We start from the raw sequence: 25,059 nt of genomic DNA on the forward strand, positions 1-25,059 counted from the left end.
ATATATAAAAATAACAAGATGTGTTATAAGTGCCACTGAGACCTTACTCTCCACAAGAGACCAAAGGATGTAAAGTTAGTTAGTTACTGTAGGACACTATATTGACTTCAACATATGCATATTTGCTTATGTTTTACCATAAATGTTAGAGATAAGAAAGCAATCAAGCATAGCTTGATGTCAAAGTGGTCATGGGTTTTTAAATCCATGAATGTTTAGCTGGATTTATGGATTTTATTCTGTTGTTGATGTTTGTAGCTTAGTATAAATTTTTGTTTTTCAGACTTGGCATAGTGATAGGTGTATTTATTGTTATATGTATTTTGGTATTTGCAATATTGTACAAAAGATTTAGAGGTCAATTTGACGTGGTAACTAACAATTGTTTTACTAAACAATCTCAGAATGCAGAAGGTAAGTTTTTTTTGTGGATTTATGAAGCTCTGACGCATGGTATATTCTTATTTTATTCTCAATATTATAAAAAGAAAAATCACAAAAATACCGAACTTAGAGGAAAATCAATTCGGAAAGTCCATTATCACATGGCAAAATCAAATAACAAAACACATACAAAACGAATGGACAAGAACTGGATACTTTGTGCGCAAAATATTACCAATCATATTGCAACATTCTATTTTTTTCTAAAAAAAATAAATATAGACATGAAGTAATCAATTCAACTGCAATCAACACCTTATAAGGCCTTGACATGAAGATATATGAAATGATTCAATTGAGAAAACTAATTATAATGGCCTAATTTATTACAAAACAATTTATGAAAAACGTTTTATGGCACTAATAAAATCAAATGCAATTAAAACCCTATTGTACTGACTTGATTTATAAATCTACCAAGGTTTATCACTAAACTTTTGAAATACACAAAATATAATACATTGATCATAACATTCTAAACATCCTATCCATGATAATTTTTAGAAATTTATCAATGAAATATTATATACGCAAGAAATTATTAAACATGTTTTTTTTTTTACACAACTGGGTTGATACCTCTGCTGGTGGACTATCAGTCCCTGGGGTATCATCAGCTCAATTTAACAAACTTTACTAAAATTGTCTGTTTATAAATTTTGAAATTATTAAGAAACTATTGGTTTCAATTCCCTCAAGCAAAGTTGGCTTTAGATAGATTTGGCTATTAATTTTAGGTAATTTTTGCATATAGCTCTTTAACTGTTTTGGTACTTATACATCTTCTGATGTCAAATGTTTGGCTTTTGGCGTTCCTGATGAAGGTAAATCCAGAAAAGAGCGTGGATGCAAGAAATTAAATGTGTTGTTTTTAATCTTTTAAATGCCTGAATATTCAAGTTATGATTTTGATATTATACTTCAAAGAGAAGTCAAGAGAATTACATAACTTGTGCAACAGTAAACTTATATCTGTTCTCAAAATATCAATGCTGTCATTGTTAAAGTAATCTGTAAAATTTGAGTTATCTTCCACTGTTCATATAAAATTGTAGTTGAATCAATTACAACCAATGTTTGTAAGATGTAATGTTTACTTTTTCTTCTCCTTTGAAAAAGAAATGAAGAAATGTTTACCTTTCATAATTGTTTAGGTCCAAACACCTTTTTATGTTTTTGGTTTCCCATACTTTGGTCTTGAACATGTTGATTATGGCCCTTGTACTGACATGCAGGGTTTCCTCTGGGTCAATTATTTTTTTCGCCACCTCTTTTACCAAACAATATATTTTTCGCCACTTTATTATTTTTTTCGCCAAGTAACATAAATATATTTTTCGTTTAAAATTTACCTTTTATATTTTTCGTTTAAAATTTACCTTTTTTAGCTCACCTGGCCCGAAGGGCCAAGTGAGCTTTTCTCATCACTTGGCGTCCGTCGTCTGTCGTTGTCTGTCGTCCGTCGTCTTCGTCGTCCGTCGTCGTTAACTTTTACAAAAGTCTTCTCCTCTGAAACAACTGAGCCAAATTAAACCAAACTTGGCCACAATCATCATTGGGGTATATAGTTTAAAAAATGTGTGGCGTGACTCGGTCAACAAACCAAGATGGCCGCCACGGCTACAAATAGAACATAGGGGTAAAATGCAGTTTTTGGCTTATAACTCAAAAACCAAAGCATTTAGAGCAAATCTGACAGGGATTAAAATTGTCAATCAGGTCCAGATCTATCTGCCCTGAAATTTTCAGATGAATCAGACAACCCGTTGTTGGGTCGTTGCCCCTGAACTGGTAATTTTAAGGAAATTTTGCTGTTTTTTGTTATTATCTTGAATATTATTATAGATAGAGATAAACTTTAAACAGCAATTAGGTTCAGCAAAGTAAGATCTACAAATAAGTCAACATGACTGAAATGATCAGTTGACCCCTTTAGGAGTTATAGCCCTTTATAGTAAATTTTTAACCATTTTTCGTAAATCTTAGTTATCTTTTACAAAAATCTTCTCTTTTGAAACTACTGGGCCAAATTGATCCAAACTTGGCAACAATCATCTTTTGGGTATCTAGTTTAAAAAATGTGTGGCGTGACCCGGTCAAACAACCAAGATGGCCACCATTGATAAAAATAGAACATAGGGGTAAAATGCAGTCTTTGGCTTATAACTCAAAAACCAAATCATTTAGAGCAAATCTGACATGTGGTATAATTGTTAATCAGGTCGAGATGTATCTGCCCTGAAATTTTCAGATGAATCCCACAACCGGTTGTTGGGTTGCTGCCCCTGAATTTGGTAATTTTAAGGAAATTTTGCTGTTTTCGGTTATTATCTTGAATATTGTTATAGATAAAGATAAACTGTAAACAGCAATAATGTTCAGCAAAGTAAGATTTACAAATAAGTCAACATGACTGAAATGGTCAATTGACCCCCTAAGGAGTTATTGTCCTTTTTAGTCAATTTTTAACAATTTTCATAAAATTTGTAAATTTTTATTAATAACATATCCACTGATACTACTGGGCCAAGTTAATTATAGATAGAGATTATTGTAAGCAGCAAGACTGTTTAGTAAAGTAAGATTTACAAACACATCACCATCACCAAAACACAATTTTGTCATGAATCCATCTGCTTCCTTTGTTTAATATTCACATATACCAAGGTGAGCGACACAGGCTCTTTAGAGCCTCTAGTTTATACAACAAAACAAAAGCTTTTATCACATGAAACTGAAGGGTTACTCTCATTCAAGGGGTTGTTCCCAACCTTTTGGAAAGATTTCTTCATAACGACAGCTTTCTTATCTTGACCATCGTAAATGAAAAAGTTCAGACGTAAAACTATGCTTGAAACACGTGTGTCACCCAAACGACTTTCAGGTAGTCTCCCGAATCAATTACCTATCTTAAAGTCGAAGGATAATTAAAGTTTTAAATCGGAGATGTTTCTTGCTTTTGAATATTTTTCGTCACAACAACAGCTTTCTTTTCTAAACTATATTTAAAAGGAGAGAAGACGTCAAAAGTTTGCTTTAAACATGTGCGTCGCAAAGTGGTCAATAAATTCTGTATGTGACATTTAGCGGAAGGCATTTAACCATATCATTTTGTCAAACAATTCAATCAACACCTTTATTAATTAGTCCTTTGTTGTCGATAGCTATAAAATGCAATCAGCTGATTATTGATTTTCTGTCCAAATCTTAATGGGATCAAGGTGAATTCCGAGTATTGTCTGATAAAGTCCGAGAAACTTGAAAAAAAGGAAATAAACAAAATGGAGGAAAATAAATCGTTATATATATTTCTTTCGCCAAATTCTTTCGCCAATGACGAATTTTTATCGCCACAATTGATATTTTTTCGCAAATTGCGAAAATGGCAACCGCCAGCGGAAACCCTGGACATGTACAGTATATTATACCTCCACGTTAGGAGAGGGAATATGTTGCTTTCACATTGTAGTACACATGTCCTTCCATCTTTTTTTTGGTTTATCTGATCAATGTTCTAACAAAAATGTAGTTCTCTGGTACATGCAGTAGACTCCGGCAAATAGGATACCTAAAATGTCAGCAAAAAATATCCAAATACCCTATATATTCAATTAGACTATAGATGTATAGTCATTGAATATTCTGCAATAATGAGTAGACCTAAATACAAAATATAAGTTTGTGGTATTTCAGATCCATATGTTGAGGTACAATATGATGCTGTACCACCTAATGAAACAAATGGTAATGACAATCAACCAACAAATATAGGTAAGTTTCCCTTGATGAAGTATCTTAAGGTAGATAGGGTGTCTAAATTATAATCCATAGAATTTTTTAACAGTTTGGCAAAATATAGTTTATATTAAGCTTTTTTAAAAATAATAATAAAAAGAATGGGTCACCAGGCTTATTTCCATGCTACAAGCTGTTCAAAATTGACAGATTTTGTATAGATTATGCATGGAATACCCATTTTTGTTTTTTGAATTTGAGTTACCTCCCCTTAAGTGGCAAGTTGGAAAAAAAATAATCAAACAAAAGTTTTCTGTTTTTTGTAAAATACAACCATTAGTATGATAAAACATGTCATTTTCTATATTGACATGAAAGTTCTTACACCTGAATTATCTATTACTCTTAAAATTTGCACATTTTATAAAAGATCTAGACTTTGTTTTCTTGAATTTCCAAATCCAAGATGGAGGAAGACACCCTATCTACCTTAATTGTTGATTCCTCAAATCTAAGAAACCATTCAGTTTAAAATCCAATATGCAGGACTTTATGTTAAAAGAATAGAAAAGAAAAACAGAGAATCCATGACACCAAATCAGTACATGCACAGCAAATTAAAGAAAAAAACCACACAGTTAGTCTTTCAACTAGCTATATATATATAGATTCTTACATTGATACCAGTGGATTATCGGATTTATCCAATCGAGATAGTTAAATTATCAATTTTAAAGTCCGAGCCGCCTCGGCAAGGACTTTAAAATTTATAATTTAACTATCGAGATTGGATAAATCCGATAATCCACGAGTAACTATGTAAGAATCTGTTTCTCTAATGATTAAAAGACATTTTCTTTTTTTGTTAACCGAAAATCCCCTTCAAGTGCCTTTCACCTTGCACGAAGTTGTCAATTTCATTAACACCTGTTATCATATTTTGATTCATCCAGTTAGCTAAAAAGGTCATGACCCTTAAAATCATCCAATGATCTGTTGAGATCACCAGCAACCACACGTTGATTATATTTTTTTATACAATGGGTTCGGAAAGGGATAATTTTCCATAGAATTAGAGAAATATATATATAGGGAACACCAAAAATCTCATCTCACTGCAATTTTAAAGTGTATCAAACTAAGTAGAAAAAAGTTTTTGAAATTATGATCTGCATAGTTATATATAGCTCTTGTATCATAAGGACCCAGTTTTAAACTTTTCTGTTTATATACCCCACCTATATTATGTATCTTGTTTTGTGCATCACATCATCTTCAAACTTAGTACACATATTCATTATTATTAGTTTAAAATATATATAATAAAAAATAACCTAAATTTCAAATAAGGTTTTGTTTGAAAAATTGTGTCTTATCAACTTGAACAAAAAGTAAAGGCAGATTAAATTAGATTGCAAATAACACTATACACCATAGTCAAATGGATGTGACATAAATAGCATACAGCCTTCATAAACTTATACAGTAAAGTTATCTATAAAAGGTACATGTATGGTAAAAGTTTGTGCTATTTCAGATCAATATGAAGGGGTAAGAAATCATCCTGCACAACCTAACGAGTCAAATGGTATTAACTATCAGGAGACAATTATAGCTAATAGATTTGGTCATCATCCATCAAGTGGAAGTAAGTGGTCAAGTTAATGTAAAATGATATTAAGGATGTATTCTTCTGACTTTTCAGTCTCGTTGAAATCTTGTTCTTGAATTTATTTCCAAAACATATGATACAAGTCGAAAATATATTAATCTTGTATCATGAAGTCCCAGTTTTAAACTTTTCTGTTTATATACCCCACCTATATTATGTATATTGTTCTGTGCCTCAAATCATCTTCAAACTTAGTACACATATTCATTATTATTAGTTTTGAAATATATTATATGATAAATTAATATTTTAACCTAAATTTCACATAAGGTTTCGTTTGAAAATTTTTGTCTTATCAACTTGAACAAAAAGTAAAGGCAGATTAAATTAGATTGCAAATAACACTATACACCATAGTCAAATGGAAGTGACATAAATAGCATACAGCCTTCATAAACTAATACAGTAAAGTTATCTATAAAAGGTACATGTATGGTAAAAGTTTGTGCTATTTCAGATCAATATGATGGGGTAAGAAATCATCCTGCACAACCTAACGAGTCAAATGGTATTAACTATCAGGAGACAATTATAGCTAATAGATTTGGTCATCATCCATCAAGTGAAGGTAAGTGGTCAAGTTAATGTAAAATGATATTAAGGATGTATTCTTCTGACTTTTCAGTCTTGTTGAAATCTTGTTCTTGAATTATTTCCAAAACATGTAATACAAGTGAAAAATATCGATGAATTTAAAAAAAATTTATAATCAAACATAACTCTGTGAAAAAATTGTGTATTTACAATGAATGGTTTTTGAGTAATCCAGTTTTCAAATTTACGACCAATCAAGTCAGTATTTTTAGCCAAAATTTTTAGAAAATGGATGAGGATTACAATAAAAGATTTAACAAGAATCATGTACATCCCATATCATTTTGGTCTTTTCAAATTTCTTAGATATGTATCTTTTCAATTATTTATAACAAAAAAGTTTAAATAATATGCATTTTGTTCTTGAAACTGCGAAAAATCACAAAAATACAAAATTGACAGCATGGACAATTTTATACCAAAAGCGTCAAAATATGATAAAACTTTCTTATATCAACACCTACCTATAGTTTTTTTTAAGTACAATTTATTCAGATTGGTTCACTCCATCCTTATAGAAAGTTTGAAAAAAAGTTTAATTGTGGATCTGTGATTTTTTTCACGATAATAGCCCATAAATAGGTAAAAATCGATGAAAAATGTAAAAATCATCAAAATTGGGCATTTTCAAAGGGTCATAGCAAAAAAAGAAGTGCACCATCATATGATTTTTTCTTCACCAATTGTTTTGTTACAGTCTTAAATAAACCCAAACATCAGGTTAAAAAAAAAGTTTAATTCTAGAAATTTTTGGCTCCTCAGAGATGTTCACCCTTAAAAGAGGGACGAAAGATACCAAAGGGACAGTCAAACTCATAAATCTAAAACAAACTGACAACGCCAAGGCTAAAAATGAAAAAGACGAACAGAAAAACAATAGTACACACGACACAACATAGAAAACTAAAGAATAAACAACACGAACCCCATCAAAAACTAGGGGTGATCTCATGTGCTCCGGAAGGGTAAGCAGATCCTGCTCCACATGTGGCACCCGTCGTGTTGCTTATGTGATTACAAATCCGGTAAATAGTCTAATTCGGAAGGTCACATTCATGAAAGGGAAGGGGATTGTAGTTACGATGTAAGGAACATATCCGATATCATTTGTGAAACGGTTATTCCATAACGGTCAACCAACTGGTGATGGCGTCCGTAAAATTTACGAAGGGATGATTTCAACTCCACCATTTGGAACTCTTGGTTTAATAGCTACAGATGGGTGCGGTCCTAACCTTGACAAAAGTTAACGTAGAGTTAACTTGTTGACTGCTTTCTAAGTTAACTTGAGAATTTTTAAGCAGTCAAGCAAGTTAACTTCGTCGTTGGTGGACCAGACCTACGGTCTGCTTTTTTAGGACTGCTGCAGACCTATCGACAAGTCTGCTCCAGACCAGACCTGTGGACAAGTCTGCTTTTGACCAGTCCTGAGGACAGGTCTGCCCCAGACCAGACCTGTGGACAAGTCTGCTTTTGACCAGTCCTGAGGACAGGTCTGCCTCAGACCAGACCTGTGGACAGGTCTGCTCCTGACCAGACCTGAGGACAGGTCTGCTTTTGACCAGACCTGTGGACAAGTCTGCTATTGACCAGACCTGAGGACAGGTCTGCTTATGACAGACTATCGTTATAAGAGTTTTCATATCAGCCTTGAGTTTCCACATGATTAAAATATGTAAACAACATTCGCATTGTTTTTTCCACAGATATCATTTGTTATTTACTCGCTAGACTCTACTAGATATTATACAAATGCTCTCTTTTATTTGATATACATGTATTCTTATATAAATAAAAAATGGCTATACGATCACGCAGAGTTTTTTGTATTAGAAGGCGGATAGAAAGGTTATCCAACGCATCGGAACAATATTCTTATATCACGGGATATCGGCAACATTGTCTACGTTACTTCGTTCCCCGTTGTTTACCTGTCCCTTCCTAAATTTTACTTTATGCATAAATTTATACTTGCATGGATATTTCATTGATATTCAACTTGTTTGCATTGGATTTACTATTCTATTTCCCGCAGAATATTCTAACAGAAATTGTACAGTGTCCGTACGCATACGGTGTGGTAAAACTATCAACAATCTCGTCAAATTCGTCAGATTTATCGAGAGATTTGTCATTGCCGATATTTATATGGGACGTCCTATAATTATACTCAATGCGCACTCTAATGAAATAGTTGCCACTTGACGTTTAACTATTAACAAAATCAATCAACCGACATAATAGATTCCAAGAAGAGAACCTCGTATACTTGTTTTTATTAAATCATTGTAAATAGTACAAATGAATTCAGATATGTCAGTGTTGGTACTTTGATGATGTGGCATAATAGTTTTGTTTTAGACGTACACTATCATGAACTCCTATATGATCTGACTGTTATTATGAATAAAGAGATGAAATTCTGACATTCTCAATTTAATCAAAATATTTTTTACATTAATAGTTTTCAAATATTATTGATTACATGTACATTTACGGTCCTACTAAAATGTGAACAGGAGCGCCAGGAGAAGACATTAAGGCGCTCGGTACAATGGTATGCGGGTATATAGATTTGCAGATAAAAGTGCACATATGATCAGTTTTGGTCAACTTGTTTTGTTTTCCAAGTCAGCATGAGGTATTAAAACTAATGAAATTTTGTTACGTATCAATATTTTGAATAAAAGGAGGACACGCTGGTATCCTAAATTTATGCAAACAAAAACTTGTTGTTATTAAATTGCAATATTGCTGTCCTTTGTCATGATTATATTATACATTGATTCCTGACATAAAAAAATATGGCTGATTAATACTATGAGGGTACGTCATGGTGTATATAGATTTACTAATTAAAGTGCACATATGGTCAGTTTTGGTAATGCGGTCAAATAATTTTGTTGTACAAGTCAACTGGAGGCATCAAAACTACTGAAATTTTGTTACGTATCAGTATTTTAAGTAAAAAGAGGACATGCTGGCACCCTTAATTTAGGCGAACCAAAATTTTTAAGGCTGATTTACTATGCTGGTATATAGATTTACAATTTAAAGTTCACATATGGTCAGTTTTGGTAATGTGGTCAAATAATTTTGTTGTACAAGTCTGTTGGAGGTATCAAAACTGCTGAAATTTTGTTACGTATCAATATTTTGAAAAAATTGAGGACATGCTGGTATCCTAAATTTATGGGAACCAAATTTTTTTGTTATTATATTGCAATTTTGCTGTCCATTGTCATGATTGTTTTATACATTGAATCCTGACATAAAAAATATGGCTGATTTACTATGCGGGTATATATATTATTTACAAATTAAAGTGCACATATGGTCAGCATGGTCAGTTTTGGTGGATGCAGTCAAATAATTTAGTTGTGCAAGTCAGCTGGAGGTATCAAAACTACTGAAATTTTGTTACGTATCAATATTTTGAATAAAATGAGGACATGCTGGTATCCTAAATTTATGCGAACCAAAATTCGTTGTTATTATATTGCAATATTGCTGTCCATTGTCATGATTGTATTATACATTGAATCCTGACATAAAAAATATGGCTGATTTACTATGCGGGTATATAGATTTACAAATTAAAGTGCATATATGGTCAGTTTTGGTGGATGCGGTCGAATAATTTTGTTGTACAAGTCAACTGGAGGCATTAAAACTACTGAAATTTTGTTACGTATCAGTATTTTAAGTAAAAAGAGGACATGCTGGCATCCTTAATTTAGGCGAACAAAAATTTGTTGTTATTATATTGCAATATTGCTGTCCATTGTCATGATTGTATTATACATTGAATCCCGACATTAAAAATAAAGCTGATTTACTATGCTGGTATATAGATTTACAATTTAATGTTCACATATGGTCAGTTTTGGTAATGTGGTCAAATAATTTTGTTGTACAAGTCAGCTGGAGGTATAAAAACTGCTGAAATTTTGTTACGTATCAATATTTTGAATAAAATGAGGACATGCTGGTATCCTAAATTTATGGGAACCAAAATTTTTTGTTATTATATTGCAATTTTGCTGTCCATTGTCATGATTGTATTATACATTGAATCCTGACATAAAAAATATGGCTGATTTACTATGCGGGTATATAGATTTACAAATTAAAGTGCATATATGGTCAGTTTTGGTGGATGCGGTCAAATAATTTTGTTGTACAAGTCAACTGGAGGCATCAAAACTACTGAAATTTTGTTACATATCAGTATTTTAAGTAAAAAGAGGACATGCTGGCATCCTTAATTTAGGCGAACAAAAATTTGTTGTTATTATATTGCAATATTGCTGTCCATTGTCATGATTGTATTATACATTGAATCCCGACATTAAAAATAAAGCTGATTTACTATGCTGGTATATAGATTTACAATTTAATGTTCACATATGGTCAGTTTTGGTAATGTGGTCAAATAATTTTGTTGTACAAGTCAGCTGGAGGTATCAAAACTGCTGAAATTTTGTTACGTATCAATATTTTGAATAAAATGAGGACATGCTGGTATCCTAAATTTATGGGAACCAAAATTTTTTGTAATTATATTGCAATTTTGCTGTCCATTGTCATGATTGTATTATACATTGAATCCTGACATAAAAAATATGGCTGATTTACTATGCTGGTATATAGATTTACAAATTAAAGTGCACATATGGTCAGCATGGTCAGTTTTGGTGGATGCAGTCAAATAATTTAGTTGTACAAGTCAGCTGGAGGTATCAAAACTACTGAAATTTTGTTACGTATCAATATTTTGAATAAAATGAGGACATGCTGGTATCCTAAATTTATGTGAACCAAAATTTTTTGTTATTATATTGCAATTTTGCTGTCCATTGTCATGATTGTATTATACATTGAATCCTGACATAAAAAATATGGCTGATTTACTATGCGGGTATATAGATTTACAAATTAAAGTGCACATATGGTCAGTTTTGGTGGATGCAGTCAAATAATTTAGTCGTACAAGTCAGCTGGAGGTATCAAAACTACTGAAATTTTGTTACATATCAATATTTTGAATAAAATGAGGACATGCTGGTATCCTAAATTGATGTGACAAAAAATTTGTTGTTATTATATTGCAATATTGCTGTCCATTGTCATGATTGTATTATACATTGATTCTGGCATAAAAAATATGGCTGATTAACTATGCGGGTATATAGATTTACAAATTAAAGTGCACATATGGTCAGTTTTGGTGGATGCGGTCAAATAATTTTGTTGTACAAGTCAAATGGAGGTATCAAAACTACTGAAATTTTGTTACGTATCAATATTTTGAATAAAATGAGGACATGCTGGTATCCTAAATTTATGCGAAAAAAAATTTGTTGTTATTATATTGCAATATTGCTGTCCATTGTCATGATTGTATTATACATTGAATCCTGACATAAAAAATATGGCTGATTTACTATACGGGTATATAGATTTACAAATTAAAGTGCATATATCATGTATATGGTCAGTTTTGGTGGATGCGGTCAAATAATTTTGTTGTACAAGTCAACTGGAGGCATCAAAACTACTGAAATTTTGTTACGTATCAGTATTATAAGTAAAAAGGGGACATGCTGGCACCCTTAATTTAGGCGAACAAAAATTTGTTGTTATTATATTGCAATATTGCTGTCCATTGTCATGATTGTATTATACATTGAATCCTGACATTAAAAATAAGGCTGATTTTAACTATGCTGGTATATAGATTTACAATTTAAAGTTCACATATGGTCAGTTTTGGTAATGCGGTCAAATAATTTTGTTGTACAAGTCAGCTGGAGGTATCAAAACTACTGAAATTTTGTTACGTATCAATATTATTTTGAATAAAATGAGGACATGCTGGTATCTTAAATTTATGCGAACCAAAATTTGTTGTTATTATATTGCAATTTTGCTGTCCATTGTCATGATTGTATTATACATTGAATCCTGACATAAAAAATATGGCTGATTTACTATGCGGGTATATAGATTTACAAATTAAAGTGCATATATGGTCAGTTTTGGTGGATGCGGTCAAATAATTTTGTTGTACAAGTCAACCGGAGGCATCAAAACTACTGAAATTTTGTTACGTATCAGTATTTTGAGTAAAATTATTATTAATTTAGGCGAACAAAAATTTGAATTAAACTATTGCTGATTGTGGCTGCATAGTTCAAGGATGTATAACTAACAAAAACGTATACACCTAACATCAAATATACTTCCTTTCAAAAATATACATAGTATGATTGAATTCGATCTGGGAATAAATATATATATATTCAATTCCTGTTATTATTGTAACCGAGATCGTTTTTATAATAGATAGATTGTCAGATCACAGATAAATTTGTGTTACGTTCTGTGCGTACTTATTTTCAAATATTTGTATTTAATCCTGTTCATAAAACGGAAGTATTAATTTTCAAATTACTTTATTTTCGATGTTTATACTACGAAACAAAGATATTAAAATATTTTTTTTTAAATCAACGAAGAGCGGTCCTGGTTTCAAGTTAACTTAGTGTTGAGCAGACCAGTCAAAAGTTAACTTGGGAACAGGTCTGGTTTTGATCGGATTTGTCCAAGCAGAAGTTAACTTTGTGGCAGGACCGGTTTCCAAGTTAACTTATGTTAACTTTATGACAGGACTGGTTCCGAAGTTAACTTATGTTAACTTTATGACAGGACTGGTTCGAAGTTAACTTATATCAATAGCGGACCTGTTTCCAAGTTAACTTTTTGGCAGACATAAAAACAGTCCTAGGACCAAGTCCGCTTTTCAAGTTAACTAGATTTTGGTCCTAGGACTGGTCAGAGCAGTCCTATATTCGGTCACAGGTTAACTTTGACCAGTCCAAATGACTGGTTATCAAGTTAACTTGCTGTACAGGTTAGGAGTGCACCCATCTGTACCTTGTGAGCAGTAACCCTCTATCAAGAAAATCATGATAGGAAATGCAAGCACGGGAATATCGTATCAATGGGTTGTCACTGACTCAGACGTACTTATGAATATAATTATTTTCTGTGACTGTATCTTACATTAATTTGTAGGATCCTTTACTATAGATAATTTAGCTGATCTGTAACAATAACATCTTCATGCCTTATATATCATGTACTGTAGTACGCCGCTAGATTAAAACTGACGTGGAAAGGTAACATATGGCCACCGAAAGCTCTTTTTTGAGAGCCCAGGTGGTCGTGTGGTCTAGCGGGACGGCTGCAGTGCAGGCGATTTGGTGTCACGATATCACAATAGCATGGGTTCGAATCCCGGCGAGGGAAGAACCAAAAATTTGCGAAAGCAAATTTACAGATCTAACATTGTTGGGTTGATGTTTAGACGAGTTGTATCAATTGGGATATATATACCCGTATGCAGGTGCTGCTGGAATGTTGCTACTTAGAAATGGATTAAGTTGTGGGTGTTCACTTTCAATTGTCCATGTCTTTGTGAATAATTGTAAACTCTTGTTAAATAATTTAATACTAATTTGATAATATGATGAATGAAATCCCGCCATAGGCATAGTGTTTCAAATTCTTAATTCTTATTGATAAAAATTGAAATTTGTTTTCAGTAAAACCACAATGCCAACTGTGTTAACGTTATGATAAAAACACTTACTGAAAAATGAAGAATTTTTCCAACTTGTCACAGAAAATGATTCCATGTACATTTAAATATCAAAAGTAACAGGGAATTAATAAATTTTTAAATTACAAAAAAAATTGATATTACAATCACTTGTTTAGCTATAGTTCTTATATGATTTGCATATTAGAGAGTATGTTTATATGATTTGAATATTAGAAAGTATGTTTACATAATTGGTCAAGAAAACTTCTGGTAGCGGCTCTTGACCTTATTTATTTTTCAATACATGATGTTGATCACTGAACTACTCTTTCAAACCAAAATAAACAAAATGGTGATGTGATAACACTATGAACACAATTTGTGGCTCAAACTTTAAAAGAGTTATTTATCACTTCATATTTATTGTTTAAATATTAATATGACACACAAAACATTCATTTGAATGATAATAAAATTATGATATTTTTGTAGCTTTTACTTTTTTATCAAATAGCTGAATAAATGCAAAACATTTTTTTTTACCAGGAAACATATTCATGTGCCAGGCCAATGACACAGTTATACAATTCACATTTAATGGGAATTAAATTCTTAATCTTCATTTTTTTTTTTAAATCATACGGATTAAACATATTTTTAAAGGAATGTATTGGTGTTTAAACTGGCCCAATGCACTCTCATGTTTGTAAGTGAATTAGTCAAGTTAAAACATTCTTTATAAAGACTATTATTTCTGTTAAAAAAAGAGAGACACATTACATTTCTTTAATGCACTTGATTTCATGTCTAATTCTTCTGAACTTTTGCTCAATTGTTTTATTTAATAATATTACAGTACCATTTGTAGATATAGAAACATCTGCTACACCACAATCATCTTTTCAGCCAGAAATTGCGACAAGCTTTTCAAGGATTGGTGCTTGTAAAACACCACAACCACAACAATTGGGTGATGAGTATAATGAAACACACCATGTAGCTGATACAGATAGATCTATTGTGTCTTCCCAACAGGAGGCAGTTGTTATTTCAAATAATGGCTCTCACATTTCAAATCCAAATCAGGAGGAAGAATTTATTATCAGTTCAGCAAAATTCCCAGCATATTCTAAGAAAAGAGTTAGAGAACAAAGTTTTACTGAATGGTCTCTAAGTGAACCATCCAAACAAAAGATGGCCAGTGCTGGATTCTTTTATAAAGGTAAAGCTATCATGATGCTTTGCTCATTTAAATCTTTTGAATGATTTAATGCTTCAGTTTATCTTGTGGATAGTTGTCTAATTTGCAAATATACCACATTTCCTTGTTTATAATTATTTTTTTGACTCTCCTATGTTTATATATCCACCAAGAACCTCATACTTTTTAGATTTACCTTTGATGACTTTTTGATTAACATTGTTTCATTCTACACAAATTATACTGTCTTATATCTGTTCATTGTATTTGAGTGGTTTTTTCAATTTTTATTAACTTCTGCCATTATGACATGAATGATTATTGTTTGTTTTCATAAATTTTTACAAAAATCTTCTCTGAAACATAACAAGACAAATTTCAACCACACACTTATTTAATACTAGTAATACATAGGGCATGTAGTAAATTTTTTATTTGTTTATATGTTGTACTGTTACACCACCTTATCAACTGAGGGAGGGGGATCCAACTAACATGTCTAACCCATCACAATCTGTATGTGTCTGTCATAAGTCAGGAGCTTTTAATTTAGCTGTTGTTATTGCTCAATAATTTATTTGTATTATGTTCATTGTTTTTTAATTAACATACATCAGGCCATTGGTTTCCTAGTTTAAATGGATTTATATTTGTCATTTTGGACCCTTTAATGTGGAAAGGGGTTTGTGCAAAGTTGAAGGCTCTATGGTGACCTTTAGTTGTTAACTTCTATATCATTTGTCTTTGGTGGAGAGTTGTCTAAAAATCAATTATACAACATCAACTTCTTTTCATATACATTTGTATATCTTTTTTTGAGTTAATGTTTTGGTATTTAATTGCTTTATTTTCAGGATGCAATACCTATGCTCAATGCTTCTGTTGTGGATTCAATCAGAAATGGAAAGAAAATGATGATCCTTTAAGTAGCAGCTTGCATTATGATAATTGTTTGTATTCTGAAAAAGTAAATAACATCTCTGCCCAGGTATGTAAATTCATTTTATAATATTGAAAAAAGTATGATAATAATAATTTTGCTTTTTGAGGTCAGTGATTTTAGTTGTAATAGTTCAAGTTTTGCAAACAGCTTTAAACTCTGTTATCATGATTTTTATATGTATCAGTATGAGTTCAAATATTTTCTAGTAAGCAGATTATAGAAATGACATTCAGGCTTGATTGAATAAAAAAGAATTAAGACAAGTTTCAATTGTTGAACATCAAAATGTTTCTTGAGAAACATTGGAAATGTGTAAGCTGAATTGTACATATGTATAATAATTAGCAAATATAGAATCATATTCAAAACAGTGTGGTCCTGGCAATTGGTTGACGACCTAAATTATCCCATTGACTGGGACAGATTAGGTGAACGTTTGTCGGTAACAATCACTGCTCACTATGTACTTGTTTAAGACACTGAATCTGTGGGGTCACCAAAGGTTCTCAACACCTAAATAAAGCAATTCGAAAAACGAATCCGGAATAATACGATGTGTTGATTTATATCAATAATATAAATCAAAACATAAAGGTTATTCCTGAATAATTTTTCGAATTATTTTATTATTAAAGGCGTTAAGAACCTTTGGTGACCCCACAGTTTAAATTCTATAATAAGTAAGAAGTGAGCAATGGTCGTTACAGACAAACGTTCACCTAATCTGTCCCAGTCAATGGGATAATTTAGGTGGTCAATCAATGGCCAGGACCTCACTGTTTTGAATATGATTCTATTAGTTTAGAAAACAAACATCTTTTGACATCGGACTCGGACTTCTCTTGAACTGAATTTTAATGTGCGTATTGTTATTCTTTTACTTTTCTACATTGGCTAGAGGTATAGGGGGAGGGTTGAGATCTCATAAACATGTTTAACCCCGCCGCAATTTTGCGCCTGTCCCAAGTCAGGAGCCTCTGGCCTTTGTTAGTCTTGTATGATTTAGAATTTTAGTTTCTTGTGTATAATTTGGAGTTTAGTATGACATCCATTATCACTGTACTATTATGCATATTTTAGGGGCCAGCTGAAGGACACCTATGGGTGCGGAAATTCTCGCTGCATTGAAGACCCATTGGTTGCCTTCAGCTGTTGTTTGCTCTATGGTCGGGTGGTTGTCGCTTTGACATATTCACCATTTCCTTTCTCAATTTTATGTTGTCTGTCCTTTCTAAAGAAGCCCTAGACAATTAACAGTAATGTTTAAAATGTATCTGTTGTCTGTTGATTTAAAAAAAACATGTTTTTACTGTAATAATGTTAAATTAAATATAACCCAGAAATATGGAGTAAATGCTGAAAAATAAAACATTTTTTTTTTATTTTCAGGCTAGTAACCCAAGAAGTCCTGCTAATGAAGAAACAAATCCAAAGTCAATGGAATAATCTCAAGTTTTATGATGAGTTCAGAGAGATTATTGTTATGGCTACATGAAACCCAATTGATTACATGAAGCACAAATTTAGATGTTCCACTAATAATAAATTTTCTACAGACTTGTATTAAGACTTTGGCAAAACCACGAAATCAAATATCCACGAACTTGAAATATTTCCTTTATCCATGAAAATTGGTGCATGTACCAACAAAAATACATGAATCCACAGTATTGGTTTATGATATTCAACTCAGATTGTTTTTATCAGAATTTGTTATACCTGAGTTATATAAGATCTTACTGTTGAAATTATAGCAGAATTGGTAATGAGATTATAGTCACCCCTTACTTCGGTTGGATTATTACTTGTTATTTTCAAGATAATTTGATAATGACATATTCAAAAACAAATGTTTATCAATTATAAGTACAGTTGAAAATAATTATAATACAATTGATTACAAGAAATGCTAGCCAGAGCTTCCATGTTATTTTCTTTAAGATCATATATAATATGCAATTAATTTTTTACTGGGTAAAAGTTGTCCAAAGCCAAATATTATGCATGAAAGGGTAAAATGATTTGATATGAAATTTATAAGTTATTTAGTTAATTTCTGCAATAGGTTCAAAACTGTTTATTGACATAAGCATTTAAAAGCATAATTTTCAAAAAAAACTATTTTAGATTAGTTAAATAATAAACTTAGGTTGAATACCTACGCATAAGTTGAAAGTTAAACTAATAGTTGTTGTATCCAATGCCTATCAAAACTATATTCGGTAAAATTCTTATGTATTAAGACAGAAGAGGCATAAACATGACAAAATGTATGGCATTACAAATTGCTTAACATTAAGATACAGCTTATGAATTAAAATAAAGTTGAAAAATCTGTTTACGAGGTTTTTGAAATTTTATTTATAAGCTTAATTGTTGAGGTTTTTTATGCCTTAAGTAGGGGCATTATGTTTTTTGGTACGTGCATCCATTTTGTTCTTTTGTCCACTGTTCTGTCCCACTTTAGTTTATAGTTTTTGGTCAAGGAAGGTTTTAAAGAAGTTGAAGTCCAATCAACTTGAAACCTAGTACACATGTTTCCTAGGATATGATCTTTTTAATTTTGTAATATCAATAGCAAATTAGAGTATTGACCCCAGTTTCACAGTCAACTAAACATATAAAATGATAGTGCGAGTTGGGCATCTGCATGTGTGCTATGTACACATCCTTTTTTTGTACTTCAAGTCCACGAATGGACTATAAATGCAGTTCCAGTAATCACAGTCTTTCAAAGGACTATAAACTTAGTTATAGAAATTTGTAGGACCTTAAATTTAGATATTGAGGAGATCCACACGTAGCCTCTGGCTGTTCACAATCCTCTTTAAATAAATATAGAATTAAATTAAATTTAGATATGGTCTGTGACTTTCACAATAAAAGATCAACTATGGTGTGCTAGCAAACTTTTCCTGAAACTCTAAACTTATAATAGGAAAAGCATATGCAGCTTAGGATTTGCAACTATGTTATGTGGTAGATATATACATAAAACTGTTTTTAAGTGTTTTTGTACCATTTGCCCTTGGTATATAGCTGTTTGTTATCTTTATTTGGCATTAATAACGATAAGTCCATATTTATTTCACAATAACAGTTAAAGCATCAAACTTCAAACCACAAAAGCCTTGCACTTAAGTACAAAATGTAGAACTATGTATAAACTCTTTATTCACTATGCTATTGCTGAAAGAAACCATGAAGAAAATTGCAATAATAATTTTTAATAATTTGCAATACAATTGGACATTTTTGTATGCCATTAAAAATTACAGTTTATTTTTATTTTGCTTGTACCTAATAACACATCAACCTGCCATACTGAATATAAGGATTGATATATATAAAAAAATGAGATGGTTAAACATATAAACTCTCTTTGAAATTTCAGAAAATGTCATCAGGTATGGAAAATAAGCAGAAAATTTAAATAATCAGAACTTCAGAGCATTTGAAATGATCAATAATGTAATGGTGCTATAAAATTTAAAAAAAAAGGTTTCAAACAATTTTTTGGAAAATCAGAAAATCTGCTTTTATTCTTTTAAAGGTAAAATAATATTAATAATTGTAAACTAACATTTTATATTGTTATCTACTGTTGTTATTTGGATTTTGTAAAAATTCACATTTTGTCTTTGACATGTTTGATGTGTACTTCTTCCTAGAAGAAAGTAAAATCAACAAATACTGAACTCTGAGGAAAAAATTCAAATAAAAAATTTCTCAAATCCGAAGGCAAAATTAAAAGCTCAAACACAGCAAACACATCAAATGAATGGATAACAACTGTCATATTTCTGACTTAGTATAGGCATTTTTTTTATATGTATCACTGTCAGAATTGTCAATGAATTTATTTAATATAATGTATTTTCAATAATATACACATGATACATGGAGGAGGTATAGTTGGATTACGATTGTTGACCTAGTCACTGCAATTAAAGTCAGATTGGTAACTTATCATAGTAAACAGATTTTTATGTAATATATATTTTTTAGTGCATTCCCTTTTTGACAAAATGTTTGAAAAACTAAAATTTTGAAAGACTTTTTTTATTTCAATCGATTTATTCATTAGTTGTGTAAAGTTGTTTTATATATGCAAGGATAGTAATATTTAATGATGCCAACGACCAAGGTCAGTATTGTTTCCATAGTGTTGACAAAGTGTGATATGAAAATGTTATAACAAATTTAATATTTATTCATGAAAGCATATGAGTGGTTTTAAAACCACATTAGAATGTACAAGAATTATTGTTGTGATTGTTTATGCTGTGCATTATTCATTTGCAGAGTTGTAAGCTATTTCTATACAAGGGCAAAAATAAAAAAGTTCATTATTTATTATTGGTATTACGCCACCATCGTCAGCGTCGTCCGTAAACAGATGGTTTCCAGATTAAAATTGAGCATAAGTAAATAAAAATGAAAAATAATTTTAACACAATGTTTAGGAAGTTTGGGATTGATTTTTAGCGTCATGGTCAAAAAGGGAAAAAAGGGACCCGAATAAGCATTTTTGTAGTTTCTAGTCAATTACTTGTGTTTAAGTGTATAAATTTCTCTGAAATTATACCACAAGTTTCAATACTATAAAGGGATGATCAGAAAGGTGGGGGTTGGAAGGCTCAAATCATATCAATAAGGGGCAATAAAAGGGGGAAAACAAGGGTGTAAGAGAGGTATTCCAATTCCATTTAAAGAAAACTGTTATTTAATATGTTTGATTAGCTCCCTTACACTGCTTTAAAATATGGTATAAAGAAATGATGATTGTCTTCAGATGATAAGCTGTAAATTAATGTTTTGAAGTTACTATTAATTTATATTAGTTTTAACCATGACTATGTCATTTTATATTTTAATATTATACATGTATGATGTATTTTTGTAATAAGGGAAGTGAAAAAAATGGGGAGAGGTACAATTTTCTCATTTCAGATTTCAGAAATTGAAAAGAAAATTTCTTCAAATATTTTTTTTTAAGAAGATTAATATTCAACAGCAATTAAAGAGCATTGCTCAAAAGCACACAAAAATTAAGTTCATTCCACCACATTCATTCTGTGTCAGAAACCTATGCTGTGTCAGCTATTTAATTACAATCCAAATTCAGAGCTGTATCAAGCTTGAATGTTGTGTCCATACTTGCCCCAACTGTTCAGGGTTGACCTCTGTGGTCGTATAAAGCTGCGCCCTGCTGACCATCTGGTTTTATGATGCTTTGGAATAACTTGGTATTTTATCAATGTACTAGAAAAAACTTTTTTCACCAACAAATTGCTGGTTCCATTTTACAAATTTAAAGTGATATCATGATTATTATTTTAAGTTTTACAGTCAGATATTGCAGATATTATAAAGCAACCATGTTACTGTGTTGATAAATACACATTTTTGGATATGTTTATACATGTATGTAGTAATGCCAAAAATTTAGTTAATATTGCAAACACCAAAGATTTAAATTGCTTTCTGAAATTTTTTGTCCTGTTTCCAACTACCAATTTATCTTGGAACTGATGCATTATATTTGCAATAAAGACGATTAATATCAAAATCTATAGAATAGGGTGTACATTGTAAATGTTATGAAAATGGTGTTTTTTTAATGACTCAGTTGTATTTTTCAACTTGTAAGTTACTGTAAATTCAGAAATTATTTGGTGCATTTAATATTGCGATTTTGTCATTTTAGACTTGAATGCGATTTTATTTTTTACGATTTTGAGAAAAATCTGTTTGGATTCATATAAAACATTTCAAAATGCGAGTTTAAATCATTGGGAATTACAACTCTGTCTCATGTTTCGCAATAATAAAAACTTTGCAATAATTTCTGAATTTACAGTAACTAGAATACACATTAGAAAACTACCTCAAAATTTTTGACATCAAACTTAGCCATAAGATTTGACATAAAATTTTGACATCGAATCCTAGCCATAAGATTTGACAGATTGAAATGAGTAGTTTTGAATTTTATAGGTTGAACTTTATTGCTGATTCAAAAGACATGCCTCTCTAATGGGGGATTTGAACATTAAAAAATGTTTTTTTGTTTACCTGTACTGACTCAGATGTACTTGTTAATATAATTATTTTCTGTGACTGTGTCTTGCATTTATTTGTAGGATCCTTTACTATAGATAATTGATCTGATCTGTAACAATAACATCTCCATGCTTTATATATCATGTTCTGTAGTGCGCCGCTAGATTAAAACTGACGAGGAAAGGTAACACACTACCACCGAAAGCTTTATTTTTGTGAAGCCCAGGTGGTTGTGTGGTCTAGCGGGACGGCTGCAATGCAGGCAATTTGGTGTCACGATATCTCAGTAGCATGGGTTCGAATCCCGGCGAGGGAAGAACATAAAATTTTCGAAAGCAAATTTACAGACCTAACATTGTTGGGTTGATGTTTAGACGAGTTGTATATATATAATGTACACATATAGCTACTGGTTCCAAAGGATAATTTCCATGTTTATTCTTATGTTTGCAAATTTTTTGTTTAACAAAATGTAACAGCACTTTTTTTATACTAAGTTCTGTGCTAAAGAAACCAATACTATTTCCAAATTAAGATTGTAAATCAATGTATATAATATGAATCTTTGTAATAACTTTTTATCCCTTCTCTAAGAGTGGGTTCTTTTTATACTCTGTTCGTCCATTCTTCTTTTATTCCTTTGTCCAGTACTTTAAAGTTGCAACTTTCTTAGTTGCAACTGAATAGCATTACTTCATATTTTGTCAGTGATTTGTGCAGCAGGTGCACTTTTGTCAGAAAATTCTCCTGTTTGTTGATCTTTAACGAGTTACCATTTGCGAAATATATTGTTTTTCATACATTTCTAACATGTCTAACATTATCTAAGGACTGAACAGAATGACATTAAAAAGTTCTTAAGTATGATTTCTGTCTCGATCTATCAGAAGTTTACCCTCTGTTTTCCAAAACTTTTCAATATACATTCAACATACATTTCTCTGTAGTATTGGGCATAATTATTTAACATTTGCCTTTGGTCACCCGTTTGACAGCATGGATTTTAAAGGTATGATTACTTATTTGGTCTGTCAGACAACTAATACAAGAATTTTTTAAACTGCTTTGGTCAAGGAGGGTATTAAAAGTGTTACAATGGATATGTTCTTTTAAGAGTCAACATTGTACTTAAGGTTGTTATTGAGATTTTAGAAGTTTTACTTTTGTATGTCTTTGTGTATTATTGTTAAGGAGTTTTTAAAGCTAAGCATGATGTTAATGATGTTTTTTAAGAATAAATGTAAAGGTCAGAAATTATTATATTACTTAATATGGAAGTATATGAGGGGCATATTGTGTGTTTGATTCTCAGGGTTAAATTTTCCAGGTACAAGGCATTTAAAGGGGATCAATGTAATAGTCTTTTTTCACATGACTTTTCTTAAGAGTTGAAAAAAAGAGGTGAAATATACCAAATGGACATTCAAACTGATAAGTAGAAAACAAACTGAAAACGCCATGACATGAAGAGAAAATAACCAAAAGATAATGAACAGTATACAAAACACAATTTATGGAAACATTAAGACTGAGCAACACAAACCATACCAGTGCAGCGAGATATCAATATTTTACCTTTATTTATTTATTGATTTTTAAATCATTTAATTGAATGGTTGATTTACTTTGGAACTTGCATTATATTCATTGCTACTATCAATACAGGAGATACTGGTTTAGCAATAATAAATCAAGGTAGAAATATCATCTTTCTAGAAACATATAAACACCTAAGATCCCAAATCTGCAGGTCTTTTCAAAAACTATTTCAAGAGTAAATATACTTTATTTTCAAATACAATTTTAATCAGTATATATTTTGTGAAAAGATTCTCTGGCTTTTTACTTTTGAAATCTAGAGTGAAATTTGAAACATTTAAAGGCATTTAAAGTGTTTGATTTGTAAATTTAGATGCAAGATTTAAATTCCTGCAACTTATACTGAAATTGCTATCTTAGGTCAAATACAGTACCATTTAATTTCATACACAAATTATTTTATATTGTGTGAATATTTTCTAATATGAGAGAGTTTTAGTGGACATACTTGAAGATTTCAAGCTAAACCATAGCTATCTCACATTTTGTGTAGTTGACATAGCAAAGAATATGTTAAAATAGTGTTTTCATCACATTGAATTCTAATTGTTTTCTGAATAAAAATTATGTTTTCTTGTCTAATCAATGTTTTTGAAACAAAAGGTGAAATACAAATACAGTCAATAAACCTATAAGATAATTACATAAAACTTGTTATCCTCTTTTATGTATAAAATTATCATTACATCTTGTTTGGTAAAACTGATATGTTATCGTACTGATCATGTCATCTGTTAATGATCTTATTTTCTTTTAATATTTACAATTTCATGTTTAATGTCCTATTTTGTCTTTTAGTACATTATGATCCTGGTTCTCAATATGTATTTTAATTGTTTATAAACTTAAAAAAAGTTCAATAAATCAAATTTTAATATTTGTTATTGTAAATTTACTCGAACAATTTACCTTCTATATAAAATAAGGAGATAAGTGACGATTGTCAATTTCCAACTATCCATCAGAGACCAAATGACGTAGACATTAGCAATTATGGGTTGACAGCTAGAAAAACCAATACTTCATAGCAAGCCATAAAAAGCCACACATTAACAAATAAAATGAGAAACAATCTGTCTTATTTGTGTGCAAAGCAACTAAAGAAAAACAAATATGATATACAGTAAAAACAATGACATTTTTTTTTAAATAACAGATGTCTTACTTTTTGGGACAATTAACATGAATAAGACCAT

General features: G+C 31.0%; 1 protein-coding gene across 2 annotated transcripts in view; it reads left to right on the forward strand.

The window, feature by feature from the left end:
- Positions 1 to 24,671, forward strand: part of LOC134721600 (uncharacterized) — a 40,283-nt gene extending 15,612 nt beyond the window's left edge. The window contains exons 5-11 of one of the 2 annotated variants that reach the window (XM_063584703.1): positions 284 to 414; positions 4,138 to 4,215; positions 5,717 to 5,827; positions 6,309 to 6,419; positions 14,911 to 15,276; positions 16,110 to 16,243; positions 17,588 to 24,671. In XM_063584703.1, the coding sequence (XP_063440773.1) occupies positions 284 to 414; positions 4,138 to 4,215; positions 5,717 to 5,827; positions 6,309 to 6,419; positions 14,911 to 15,276; positions 16,110 to 16,243; positions 17,588 to 17,644 (988 nt within the window). In that variant the 3' untranslated portion in view covers positions 17,645 to 24,671. The remainder of the gene's footprint in view (positions 1 to 283; positions 415 to 4,137; positions 4,216 to 5,716; positions 5,828 to 6,308; positions 6,420 to 14,910; positions 15,277 to 16,109; positions 16,244 to 17,587) is intronic. The other variant, XM_063584704.1, reaches the window with a different exon arrangement.
- Positions 24,672 to 25,059: the final 388 nt, after the last annotated feature.

Source organism: Mytilus trossulus, chromosome 6 (assembly GCF_036588685.1).
Source record: "Mytilus trossulus isolate FHL-02 chromosome 6, PNRI_Mtr1.1.1.hap1, whole genome shotgun sequence".
In the NCBI taxonomy this organism is placed as follows: Eukaryota; Metazoa; Mollusca; class Bivalvia; order Mytilida; family Mytilidae; genus Mytilus; species Mytilus trossulus.